Below are 13,787 nucleotides of genomic sequence, written 5' to 3' on the forward strand. Positions count from 1 at the left end.
TGTTAATCTTGCATTTTTATGTTGTGAACCGCTCTGAGGTCTACGGATGAAGGGCAGTATACAAATTTAATAAATATGAATAGTAGTAATAATAATAAAAATTCAGATCAGAACCTGCTTCTACCCTGATGAACACGTGATTCAAATGCACACCCTAAGAAAACTCTGATTTGTATAATAATTCACTAAAAGCAACACTGAGGTTGCTGGATTTTCCACGGCACTTGGATGTCTCCTCATTTGTCTCTCTAGCACTTTACTTAAACCAAAGATCCTAACAAATTGTGACCTGAAATGTATGATCAGAAAGGACATAAGAAAATATTACCGAGGACTCCCATTGACCAAAAAAATGGTTAGGTTTCCAAAGTAAGGGGGGGGGCAAACTCCAAAAACACCTGCTTTCCTAGTGTCACTCATTGCATTGGGGCATACCCCATGAGTATATATCCCTGAGTATATGTCATTCAACTCTGCTGATGCTTACTTATAAGTAAGCTCAGTGAAACTTACTCCCACCCACGTAAGCATGCATAGCACTGCAGTCTTCCAGACTATTGCACAACATCATAAAATTGCTGAGCTGGAACAAATGTGAAGGCCACCATACCATTTGTTCAGCATGATTCCCCATTTCTGGCTTCTCCTACATGATTTGCTGGTACTGTATTATCCATCATGTTCTGGATGGCAACAAAAAGCATGGGCATAGCCAAGATTTTTGTTAGGGGTTTTTGTGGTTTTTTGGAAATCCAGTTGTTGAGCTTTTCTTAGGAAAACGTGGATAAAAATACCCCATAAATAGGACATTGCACGGGACAGGCTTCTGCCGGGGGCAGGGGGCAATCTCAGATAATTGAGTACTCAGATAATTATTCAACGCTTTTGAATAATATTTGTGGATCCCGCTGCCCCCCCCCCGGCTACACCCATGGGTACAGGAGATGGGGAGGAAAGGGGGAGGAAATGAAGTGACAGGAAGCCTTTCATGTGAACAACTCCAAATCCATGCCTAGTTTGGAATGTGGCATGACTTATTTTCATTTTTGGACTGCTCTTTTTTGCAAGCATGGTAGATCACAAAAGGTGTACGTGCACATGTAAACAAATACCCATGGATCTCAGGTTTCCTGGGCTTGGAGCAACACCCACACACAGAGCTGATGTTTTGTGCAAATCTGCTATATTGAGAAACTTATATTAAAAAAAAGAAATAAAGGTTTGTGCTTACAGATAAACAGTTACCAGTGTGGACGCCCATAATGACCTCAGGGAAGGTCAGCCCACCCACGAAGTGGTGTGAATTAGAAGCCCCCAAGTCAGCACCCTCATAGGCACCTCCTGCCAAGCCCCCACCTCTGCCAGAGAAGCGGTGCCAGTATAGGTGCTGATCTCCTGTAAGGTCTTGCAAGATGTCAAGGAGAGCAAATGATCTCATGAGATTTGGGTGAGATATTGAAAGCTCTTTCACAGAATCGGTACCCATGCCAGCACTGCTTCTCAACAAGTGGCGGAGGTGACACAGCTAGTGGTACAGCTGCAGTGCCACCGACAGGTGGCGCAGTGGTGGTGAGCGTCCCACGGGTGGTGGTGCAGCAGAGCTGGGTGGCACTTCTTGTTTTGCCTCAAAATGGGACGTACCTCAGGATTCCAGAACTTACAGCTGTCAGCCCAAGTGGGGCTCTCTAGTTCGGGGAGGAGGTGTGTGATTCCTCAGCTGGAGTAGGCTCAGGACAGGTGAGGCTCACATGCCTCATCAAGCTCAGAAGGTATAAAATGAAAGCCGTTCTGGCCAGGCCAGCGATTTGGACTGGAGCCACAGTGTGGAACGAAAGGATGAGTTTGCCCACATGGGATCTCCAATGTGGTGTGCCCAGCCCCTACTCACAGTAGTCCTATGTTGTGAAATGTGGTGTTTGGGGGTGGGGTTGATTGGGATACTGCCTGTTTGTTGGTGATGGGTTTTTTAAATATATATATACCTGTGGTCAGTGCTATTTTTATAGAAAAAGATGTACCGGAAATCAACAGAAACACCTTCCTTGTTCCCCTAGAATGCCATTGGTGCCCACCTGAGAGGTGCCGGAACTGCGGTTCTGTGAGTTCTGGCTGAAAAAAAGCCTTGCCCATGGTGTTATTTTGCTGGATGCTGCCTCCCTCCATGCCCTCTGCTTCCATTTTGTTTGCATCCGCCCAAAGTAAAGGCTGCAGTCTACCTTTTCCCACAACCAGGTGCTGAAGGGACAATTTATGGTATTTCTATTTTTACAATTGAAACACCTCTTTTAGACAGAAATGCATTTGCACAAAAGAGCAGTATTAAAAATAAATAGATCCCCTTGCCTAAAAGCTGGACAGAAAACACATTTAGCAAAACAAACCTCCCTTGTAAAAGATGCAGGTAGGGACAGATGAACCAGACCAGATTTCATCTTCTGAAGTTAAGTGAACAAGCTAGCTATCTAAAAGGACTTTTCAGTATCAGACCTTACATTGGTCACGAATAGACTGAACAGTGGGCTGGGACCTGGGTTCAGATCCTAGCTTTGGAAGCGTTGGCTATCTTCTGTCCATCTTCCTCAGTAGCGAAGAAATAAGCCTCCTTCAATAAGTTGTTCCTAGGATAAATAAAGGTGATGCAGTCAGTAGAGTGGAATTAACAAATTCCGAATTAACACCCTCCAAACAGAATCTGCAAGTTCCATTATCAAATCCAGAGGATACATGATGTTCCATGGCAGGGATAGATCTGTGATTTTCACATGGCAGCAGGCATGGCCTGCATTTTGATGGTTCTTTGGAGGAGGGGGAGAATGAGGATCCCTGTAAATGTGACTTTCCCCTCTTCTCTCCTGTTTGACTGAAGGCATCTCCTGTAACTAAACTTACAGGTGTTAAGGATGAGTACCCAAGGAACACACATCTGCCCCACCTCCACCAAGGACATAATCAGCCAGTCTTTGGGGATGATGGCACTGTGGCTTGGAGGAGAAACCCTTGTGCGATCGAAATGCAAAGCGGGGAAAGTCCCTAAAGGCTATGCATCTCCCATTCATACAACCAGGTGGGCTAAACTGATGTTGCAAATCTATTCAGTGAAGCCACTTATTGTATGGCACGGGAAAAAATCAGAGCCCCTGGTTCCATCACCTTTAGTACTCAGTCCCAGGATACCTTGTCCGGTCTCCTTTTGCTTCGGTCTTTGAACGACAGCTGCCAACGGAAAGATTGACATCGTTCCGGACTTTTCACCCAGCCTTCCGACCACGGAGATGTCAAGCCGGCCACTCCCTCGCGGCGGAGTAATCCTTTGCTCACCCTAAATAGGCCCTGCGTGCTGGCGGTGTTCCCTGCCGGAGGATAAAGATAGAGAGGCGCTGCCCCTTTAAATAGTAAAGGGTGTTCTCTCTCAGGCCACCATGACATATCTGGGCGTTGGAACGGGGGCTGAATAAACGGGGCGAGCACGAGACCTGCGGATGCAGTAAAGGGTTTGCAACCAGCGAGGGCTCACTCGGCGCGCACAGGAGTTTAGAGACAGATCTGCTTCTGTCCGAGATCCAGCAACTGGAGTTTAATCCCACCTGGCTCTCGCTTTCTAGGGAATACTGCTTGGGAAAAAGAGCAAGCTCTTTGGCCTTGGTAAGTTGTTTATTGTTTTTATTATTTATTAATTAATAAACGCTCAGATCTAGCAGACATCAGTATTGGGACAGGCTTTCCTCTTACAGGCTTGGGGGTGCCAAAGATTCACGCGGAGCACAACTTCGAGAAACGCGGTGGCTGTTCTCTTAATTCGGATTGCCACCGATACAACACTCTAGAACTGATGCTGGATTTCCACTGCTCCGGTTACTATGGGCGGGAGGTGGTGGTGGTAGGAAGACAGGTGGCAGAGGTCTGTCAGGTGTGAAATCCTAGTAATGCAAACAATTTAAAGGGTGAGGTATGCTACCCACACCGTCGGATTCCTCTCTGGGTGTCGGGTGAGCAGTACACAAATGCAGAAAAATAAGATCGAGAGAGGAACGGATGTGATCGGCTTGAGAGAGAGCGCGCAACATAGGCAACAACAAGTTTTGGGGTGAGGGTGGCCGGGACAAACCTGAGCCTTCTGCCCCAGGAGCGATCGGACGCAGCTTGCTCTTGCACGCATCAACACAGAGCGGTTAAAAAACCCACCGGGAACACGCCAGAAATCGAATCAAGAGCAGCTATAAGGAGAGTGTAGGGTAGCGGTCTCTTCTCGGGGTTACCGATGGAACGCCTTGCGCGTGTGTTGTGTGCCACGCACCGCATCCCACCCCAGTGAGACGAGCCCAGTGTGGAAAAGGAGGCGCTTAATGGACTTTGGCGTGGATGGACTGTGTTGAATCCGTTGTGCCTAGCTGAGCTCCCTAGGCACGTCAGGCCGTCTGCCTCTACTTCCTCTGGATCCCCGGAGCCCACCAGCGGCTCTATCGTAGCTGCGCCTACCTGGCCATCGCGCCCCCGTCCTGCGCCCCTCTCTTCGAGGCATTTGCATCCGCAGCCATCCGAGGACGACCGGACGCGAAGATCTCCACCGCCGCAGCCTCTTGACCCGTCTTGCGTTTCAGCAAGGAACATCGCTTTCCCAGGACCGGAGAGGGGAGAGTACTTGTACCGCGGGGCCACGATCTTTCCCATGCCCTCCGCCATAGCAGCCAACTCGTAGGGGCCTTTGCCCCCCAAAAAAATATTTGAGTTGGTGGGCATTGCTATTCCTATGGTGTGGGTGCCCCTCATTTTGTAATCAATTATCTGGGACGGGGCTTACCTGGGCCCCCCAATATTTTATTCAAGTTGGCACCCCTGCATTCCGCTTTTCCACTGGGAATGAGAAAGAAAGAAGGAAGGAAAGAAAGAAAGAAAAGCCCAGAAGAGGAACTGTAGCTATCCGGGCTTGGATTTCTGGGACCCACGATCCAAGGCGGCCGCTCCGTTGGTAAAGCGATCGTCCGCGCGCTCTCCCTTTTCCTTTCCCGTCCGGGAAAGTATTTATAGACGCCCGCCCGTTTCTCCTGCCCGTCGGTTTACGCCGGCGCCCTGGACCCGCCCTGCTTGGCGCCCGGCCACCATTGGGCGTTGTTCTTGGGGTCCCGCCCATTCGAGGGCTCACTCGATCTTCGGACGGGGAGGCACGCGGGCGCCCGCACTCGGCGCGCAGTCTTCGTCGGAGAGAGCGAGTGGCCAGGTCGCCTGCCAGAGGGAGCGCGAGCTTTTATTTTATTTTTTTGCAGACCAGTAAGTAACCCGCCTGTCTTCCCAGCGCATTCTTTTACAGATAGATATTTGGGGTGGAGGGGAGCAAGAGATTTTTCCACTGAAGCGCCCCCTGGGACCTCTCTTCGCAACCGGCCCCATGGCCCCTTTCCGGCCCGTGCGCGCACTCTAGATTTGGATAATAACGTCAGCAGCAGCCCCACCCAGCCTTCGACCCGTGGATGCGGGACCCTACTCGACCCAGCTCCCCAGAAAGTTTATCGGGGGCTCGCTGCGTGTTGATGCCTGTTGCACTGAACCCCACTTTGTAGGACTATTGTGTCTAGCGGTGAGAGCGGGGTGGAGAGCTCTCCCCAAGGCTTCGCGCGGCTGAGAAAGTCCGCTACTCCAGGCTGGGGCTGATATAATTAGAAACGGGTTGAAACATTTTAGCACGTAGATCTTTCCCCCTCCTCTCCCCCCACTCCGCCGGCCCTGGAAGAATTCCATTCCTCATAACAGTCGCTTGGCAGATTTTGAAGTGTGCGTAAAGGGGAGCGTGAGGAGAGTGCATGGCGCTCTTCTGTGAAAGAAAACTTGCCTAGAGAGATTTCTCCCATTTGATTATAAAGATCCCCCCACCCAAACTTTTTACAACAGTATTTCTAATAACTGATCCCCTAGTCCCTCCGAATCCGCAGGACTTGATCGTTGTGCCTGCTCCCCAAATCCCATCTCTCCCACAATTGCCGCCTAGGAATCTCGCCCCCCATACACCCAAAAAAGAGGGAAACCCATGGTTTTTGTGTGAATTTCATGCAATATCTGTATTTTTGTACAGTTTCCATTCTATTTAGAAGCTGTGGGGGAGATAGCTGGCGGGCTGCGTTTGTGGGGCTGGTGGTTTAATGGGCTCCAAATGTTGATTATTCAAGGGAGAATGGTGGCTTTGTGGCATAACGGTTTCCATTTCCCGCCTCCTGAGCCAGTGGAGGTCTAGTCCAAGTGGGGTGGCTGTTTTCCTGCTTTATTTTAGACTCTTTTCTGCTTTGGAGCGCTTTCTTAAGCACTCATTTAGAAAACAGATACTTGATATATGTATATATCACCTCATCATCTGCTGGCTGTTTGGGAGCAGAGTGCAACCTCCCCCCCCCCCCGCAATAAAATGGAAACTTTGAGGAATGTGTGATGTCGTTTGAGTTTTTCCATATGCCAATAGTCACCATAAGTTTTCCAAATCTTGGGGGTGAGGGCAGGGAGGGGAAGGAATCCAGCCCTGAAAAGGGAAATAATCTAAAAGATGTGATATTTTAGGGAGAGCTTGGAGGGGAGTTTCAGATCATTTATTCTGACCCCCTCAGCTCTGTTTGCCTTTTGATGGGTATGTTCACTGCACCAGGCTCTGGGTCTGGTTTATTTCAAATCTCACCCTTTACTTTCCAAACCTGCCAAATTGGTTGGATTTCTTCAGACATGCAAGATTAATTACTCCCTGCCCTGCCCCTTTTGGCTAGATCTCCTAATCAAGAAATTTGAAAACTTCCCATCTGCCTCCACCATCAGTGCACATTCTCTGCCCCCTCCTCCATATATATATATACATACACACACACACACATATATATATGATGTATATTATTTTTTCATGCATTTATTTAGCTTCGTCAAACCATATGGTGTATATTTTCTGTCTCAGAGGCACCCTCTGCTGTTCGTGTCTCAAAATTAGACTTGCCTCATCATCCCAGTATCATGTAGAAGGCTGTTCACTGGTAACCTTTCTCCCTTTACTTAAATGTGTGTGTGTGTTTTCTTTTTCCCTTCCAGATCTATCCAACACTTTTGCCAAAATGCTCCTTTTGTTGTTGGGAATCATTGTGCTCCATGTTTCAGTGCTTGTCCTTCTCTTCGTCTCAACAATTGTCAGTGTAAGTATGAACACCCCTCATTTGTTTTCCAATTCCCTTCCAAGCTGCTAAAGGGCAGGAGGGTGAACCAGAGCTTTTGAACTCTGGTCCTAACGCGCTCTGCCTGTAGATGTGATTCCATTGGAATCTGTAGAAGTTTACTTTGCATTTGAAACTGCACTTTCTCCATTGAACTCGGTGAAAGGTCTGAGCAAACATGTTAGGCTTAGGCTGTTTTTGTTTGCAACCCCAATGCTTCTTTATGGAACTGATCACGATGGAGATCCAATAGCTTCTCATGAAAAAGGAAGCTGTTGCAGCCAAAATGTCTCCCAAATGACTTCATTGGTTGCGTCGCAAGAATAGCTGAAGAACCGTTTGTTTTTTCGGAGATCAGGTTTCTGGAGCGTGTGAGCATCTTGAAGCATATGAAACCTTTATAAATAATGTTAGTCTTTGCTAGTTAAAAAGAAAAGCCAAACTTAGGAGAGTCACAAAGCTTTGTTAAATCTGAGCCAGGACTCTGTCCCAGAACTGGTTTTAAGTTCTAGGGAAGAGAGAGAGCCTGGAAATCTACAGAGCACATTTCCCTCTCCACTAAGTGACTTGCCTATACAGTCAGCCACTACATATTCAGCATTCAGGAGAAAGAATTACTATGCTGCTGGATGCATTCACATTTCCATATCTATCTGTTAGCTAATCTGTTACCTTAGGCGGAGGTGTGTCAATTAATTCCTGATTGTAATCAATTGTGTGAGCAGCTTGTTTCATTTGCATGCTTTTCAGTAAGGTCTTACAAAAAAAGAAGAAGAATAAAAAGAAAAAACAGCCAATGGATGTGTTGGGAGAGGGAGGTGAGGCTTGGGGAACTGGGTTTCCCTTTCCCAGTCGATTTGGCAAAAGCTTAAAGAGAGAGGTGTTTTCTTTTTCGTTGAACTCTCTCTCTCTCTCTCTCTCTCTCTCTCCTTTTGCAATGGATGCAAAGAATGAAAGTACGAAGCACTTTTTCTTTATTTCAGTCAATTTAAATAGGATTGTGTTTGTTTTTGTGTGTGCCCCCCTCCCCCGGAAATAAGCTTTTAGTTATGCACAAAAGTTTGTTGTTGTTTTTAAGAAAGCTTAAAGTGCCTCTTTACTGCTCAGGGATTCAGCTCAGTCCTTAAGCAAGAACAGACATGTAGATGAACTTGCACCAGGAAATGGATCACTTTTAGTACATGGTTTCTCTCAGTGCTTAGTTTGTATGTGGCCCTGCTCCTTTTAAACTTCCCCTCCTCTCACTGTGTTCTGTCCTTCTCTTTCAGCAATGGCTCATTTGGGATGGGCACACATCAGCCCTTTGGCAGAACTGCACCCTCCAGGGGTCCCTGAGTTCGTTTCAGTGCGCCAAAACGTCCGCAGATGGTAAGGATTCTGTCACATTTTCTTCACTTTGCCTCCTATGATACCTTTTTAGAAATAGATTGGACAATGAGCTAGTCCTCAGGGCCTGCTCTGAGTGCAGTTTGGGTGAAATCCTGCACCCCAGTCCCATCAGTGTGTGTGTGTGTGTGTGTGTGTGTGTGTGTGTGTTGCAATGTTCTCCTCCATGTTGCTCAAGGGATGGCCATCTGCCATGGATGCTTCTGCTGAGATGGATGTCCCATGGGATCTCTTCCAGCTCTATGATTCTAAGGACCTACATCTTCTGACTTTTTACCAAACCTTTCAGAAAACCTAGAGTCCGATCTGTAAGATTCTTTTAAAAGAGAAAGAAAGAATTGGCCCACCATTCTTAAGATCATGTGAACTTACAGGAATGTGTGAAACTACCGAGTCTGTCCATTCGTCCATCTGGCTTGGTATTGTCTACCCTTGGAGCACATCTTCAGGGCTTCGTGGATTCTGCTCTACCTGGAGATGCCAGGGGGTTGAACCCAAGATCTTTTGAATGCAAATTATGTGGTCAACCACTGAGCTATGGCTCTTCCCCTTCTGTTGCCTGGCTTTCTGATAGAGAAGAAAATATTATCCATGAATAGTTAATACAGAGATGGCTGCTTAAAACATAATCTTGTGTATACTGTACTCTGGCTACCTACCCACCTACTTCTGCCTACTCACCCGCTCACTACTTGACATAAGCCTTATGTCAACATATAAAATCTAGCCTCACATGCTGTGTTTTGAGTCTTGGTTGTGAATAAAACCTGTATAGGTGGCACACTCTTAGTGGCATAATGGACAGCTCTGTGGGTCAGAATATTCTACAGGCTGGATCACAGTTGTGTTTTGAAGATAAGCTAGAAAGAACTGTAATATATTTGGTACATTAAGGCTGCAGTCCTGTGCACACTTACCTTTGAGGAAGCCCTATTGTACACAGTAGGTCTTAACTGGTCAGTGAACATGCATTGGCTTAAGCTGTAGAAGCTGTTAATAGCAGGTAAAACGAGGATTCATGTTCAAGAAAGTCCCAGTGGCAATGTAAGTTGGCAACTTTCCTAACTTGCCACAGAGTTGCTGCTGGTTTTTGTTTCATCTCTAAGTATCCAAACATTTCTGCTTACTTTATTGCTTGCAGTTGATTTGTATTTGTTACTATCACTGCATACAGCTTGTTCACACATCTCACGTTGGCTTGTAGCAAAATACTTCCATGGCTTAATAGCTAGAGGTATCTTGTTTCCACAACTCAGGAGTTGGATAATTCAGAAGTTGGTGAATCATAAATCTTCTGCACTCAAGACAATTTAAACCACTGACATTATTATTAACTAATTAGATGTGAATGCTATGGAGAAAGGCTTATTGTAAGGCAACCATGATTCTTTTGCAGCATTTTATTCTTCCTACAAAAAGGAATCCTTTGCTAAGAGGCCAGTAACTAGTTAAGGCAGGAGTCTGGGAACATGCATAAATATCAAGTTTTCTCAATGGACAGATGGGTGCAACAGATATATTGACACCATAGCTATTATACTTGTTTCATGAATTGTCTGGAACTAGAGGCAAACAAGGAAGTAGTCAGGACCACTGATGATCTACTCAAATTTATGACAGCAAAATACCATGCAGGTATCAAAGACTCTTTTGAATCCAGTTGACAGGACGAAAAGATGGCAGCTTAGATTTTGGAGCAAGTTTGTATCACTGTTTTCTTCACGCCATATAATTTAAAAATAATAATAATTATGGAGCTAGAGAGGGTACAACAAAAACCTCCACAATTAAAATGATGAGGGGATGGACTATCTTTTCATCTGAATAAATGTTTAGGAATTTGAGGGTGGGGCATTGCGTCCAAAAGATGGTCACCAACTTGGATGGCTTTAAAAGGGGATTAGACCAGTTAATGGAGGATAAAACTAATAATGGCTGCAGCCCATTGTTTTGAATATGAGTATGAATATTCCTCTGAATACCAGTTGCCGGGGCTCATGAGCAGGAAAGTTCTGTTTTGCTCCTGCCCTACTTGTGAGTAGTCAGGCCCACCGATGACCTACAGAATGCTCAACAGTGGAGGCTGGTCTATCAAGTGGGGTGTTACCCCATCAACTTTCACCTCCCTGTAGCCAACTCCCTCCTCTTTGCCTTCTTTCTTACATCCAGCCCAGAGGATTGCACTGGCTGTCAGTTTCCTCTTCCTTAGTTTCAATGTTGCCATTGTAGAACACAGTGGGGATGAGGATGGGGGCAGAACTAGTCAGCTCTGCCTCTCATTGGCTCTGGCTCCACCTACTGTTGGACTCCCTGCCTTCCGCCCCACCAGTCCCAATGGGTACCAGCCACCACAGATGCTGGACTAGGAATCCTTTAGTCCCATGGTGGCTAAACTTCGCCCTCCAGCTGTTTTGGGACTACAACTCCCATCATCCCTAGCTAACAGGACCAATGGAAATGTAGTCCCCAAACAGCTGAAGGGCTGAGTTTGGCCACCACTGCTTTAGTCTGATCCAACAGGGCTCTTCTCCCTTAAGGAAGATGTGGAGGGAGTGTAACTTGTTTTCTATTAAATGAATTAATTGACTATTAAACTTTGATTCACAACCTTCTGAATATCTGGGGAGTCCTCTGAGTATGTAGAAGCCACCTCCTTACATTTGTTGCACCCCCTAAGCAATAGGCAGTGGCACACAACCACCTGCATTTGCTATTATGTTAGATATGGTAGCTAAAAATGGAACCTCTGAGTTCACTGGAGGAATATTAAGTGCTTGGAACAATCAGTGGGGGAGAGCTCTCCCATTGGGATCATAATCATGCCTTGCTTATAAGGCCTCTAAAAGCTTTTGTTGGCCACTGGAGTAGATGAATGTTTGGTATGATACAGCAAGACTATCCTTACGTACTTGTAGATTTGCAGCTGCACTGTGTGGGAGCAAAGCATTTCCTCCCATTCTCCAGAGTTAAAATCTTAAACCTAGATGATGTAAGCAGAAGCTGAATTTTGCCCATGGAAGAAGGTGGAGAGGGAGAAACCGTTTTGGAGTTATGACCCAAACTGAGCCCTTTTCCATTTCAGTTTGTAAATAATCACTCTCCTAAGATTGTTCTTCTACCCAGCTCAAGTCCTGGAATTTCTTAGCAGCTGTGGGAGCTGCTGTAGGCTGCAGTCCTATACACACTAATCTGAGAACTAATCTGAGGAGACATGCATAGGATTGGGCTGTTTGACGCCTTAGTTGCTGATAGTGTTTCAAAATTGCAGTGACCTCTCCAGTTTGTTCTTAGGGTGTGGCAAAGATGGTGTTTCCTAAGATATTGTGCATCTGCTATCAACCACCATTCTACTTGTGGTTTGCTTCTGTTCTGAGGATGCCCCCTAAGGAAATGGCACCAAGTGCCAAATCCATATCATAGTTGTTGTTGCCTCCTGCATCACATTGTCTCCTAAGGTCATGTGGCTTTGAGGGCACTTAGTGATTACAGATGTTGCTTATTCCATCATAGTTACTGAAGAGCAGATTTCCTCCAGTCATAACTTGGCCACTTTGAGTATCTTCTCAATGAGACACTAGGAGTCCCAAAGCATTTCTTTAGGCATAGTCATGCAATGTGAATTGCTCCACTTCTGTATCCCCTCCAGGCACATTTTTTCAAAAGCTAAATAGAGTTGAAATGTTCTCAAATCAGTGCCTTGAAATTGGGCATTTATTTATGTAATGATTAAGAGTTAATATTAAAATTGTGGTTGTGCAGTAGGCCATCATTTTTGTTCTTAGTTTAGAACAGCTCACTCCGGTAGGATGATAGTTGGTGTTTCCATGGGAGCTGGAAATCTCATGGGTTGAAGGAGAGCTTTGTGACAATCGGTGGGACTGGCCAGTCAACATTAATAGTGAAGCAAATCTAGGAATTGATGCCTGATAGGAACTGGAGTGCAGTCACTCCACACATCACCCAGGTAGGCGTTCAGGGAATTAAATAATAATTGTGATTGTGGCAGTATTGTGGAAGGTCACACTTCTTGTATTCATTTAGAAGTTCCTTAACAACTTGGTCCAGGATACCTTGAAGACTGCTCAGTACCTTATATCCAGTGTGATTGTTGAGGTTTGCAGGGGAGTCAGTGTTAGTGATTCTCCATGGTTCAGATGCATAGCTCACTTCCACCAGGAGTGTTCAGTATTGTGGGTTCAATTCTGTAGAACTCCCTGCCAGTTGAACAGGAAAGGTGCCTGTTTGATGTCAACTTTTGGCACTTATTGAAGACTTCATTTTAAGTGAGACCCCCCCCCCCCCGATTTTTAATTGCTTTTATATTGTAGCCTTCATGTATCCCTCTTGTATACTGCTTGGAAATGACAGTATTAACTGGTATATAAAATATGAAGAATAAGGGGGAAAGGATAGAAGCAGAATTTAAAAACTGGTTGGTATTTCCATACAACCTATGGACTGCCAGGTGTAGTTGAACTCTGACTCCTATCATCCCTGACCATTTGACATGTTCACTGGGCCTGATGGGAGCTGGGGTCCTGCAATGTCTGGAGGGCATCAGAGTTTCCCATACCTGACGTACAAGATGAGTTGGAGACCTGAGGCTTGGGAAGGGGAGACATGGTTGCCTACTTGCATAGTTTGGGACAGTGACTGGTTGCTTGTTTTTCATTTTTGTTTTTAAATATGGACCTTTATTCTTCTCTCACTCGTGTGGCATGCCCATATGAACATGCTTCTGGCAGCATTTCCTCTCTAGAATCCTTGACTTCAGTGAATGGGAGCATGTTGTGTGTTGCAAACAATGAGCTGCTTTTGCTCTGTGGAAAGTTTATGAAGGAACTGGTGTGACCTTCTAAATCGCTGCAGTATATTTCATGCTGGTTTAAAAGATCCCTAGGTGCCCAGTACTAGCCCAGTAGTAGTGGAGGCTTCTGCCGGAATGTTAAACTATCCTGAAAGCTTCAGGGCCCATGGCTGCTCTTTCCCCCAGAAGAGAAAACTCCGCAAAATGGGTGGGTGGGTGTGGATGGTGCTGTTTTGTGCCTCTCTGCTGGCCCCTAGTGGTGCCAGCTCCATATGCAAGTGCCTGGGTACATCTGTGTAACAATGTGGCAGATTTACACGGCTGCAGCGATATCCTTAATCAGCATTCGGTGGCATTAGCTATATGTGCAGGGTAGGCAAGCCGTTTCAGAGTCGCTCATGCATGGCGGAATTTGGCTGTGT

The 13,787-nt window shown here is 46.0% G+C and overlaps 1 protein-coding gene and 1 long non-coding RNA gene across 3 annotated transcripts in view; one reads left to right on the top strand and one right to left on the bottom strand.

Annotated features, from left to right (window-relative positions):
- Nucleotides 1-1,039: 1,039 nt before the first annotated feature.
- On the bottom strand, nt 1,040-5,087 carry LOC308581458. Its single transcript, XR_014005089.1, has 3 exons — nt 4,477-5,087; nt 3,151-3,350; nt 1,040-2,618 (listed from the first exon to the last, which is right to left on the bottom strand). It is a non-coding gene; the product is annotated as an uncharacterized lncRNA (long non-coding RNA).
- PMP22 (peripheral myelin protein 22) overlaps nt 3,425-13,787 on the top strand; it is a 31,611-nt gene continuing 21,248 nt past the window's right edge. Inside the window, exons 1-3 of one of the 2 annotated variants that reach the window (XM_081183869.1) lie at nt 3,425-3,642; nt 7,054-7,154; nt 8,441-8,540. In XM_081183869.1, coding sequence (XP_081039995.1) covers nt 7,077-7,154; nt 8,441-8,540 — 178 coding nt within the window. In that variant the 5' untranslated portion in view covers nt 3,425-3,642; nt 7,054-7,076. Of the gene's footprint in view, nt 3,643-5,121; nt 5,266-7,053; nt 7,155-8,440; nt 8,541-13,787 lie in introns of those variants that run through there. The other variant, XM_081183870.1, reaches the window with a different exon arrangement.

This window comes from Podarcis bocagei (genome assembly GCF_964188305.1).
Source record: "Podarcis bocagei genome assembly, chromosome: 2".
Lineage (NCBI taxonomy): Eukaryota > Metazoa > Chordata > Lepidosauria > Squamata > Lacertidae > Podarcis > Podarcis bocagei.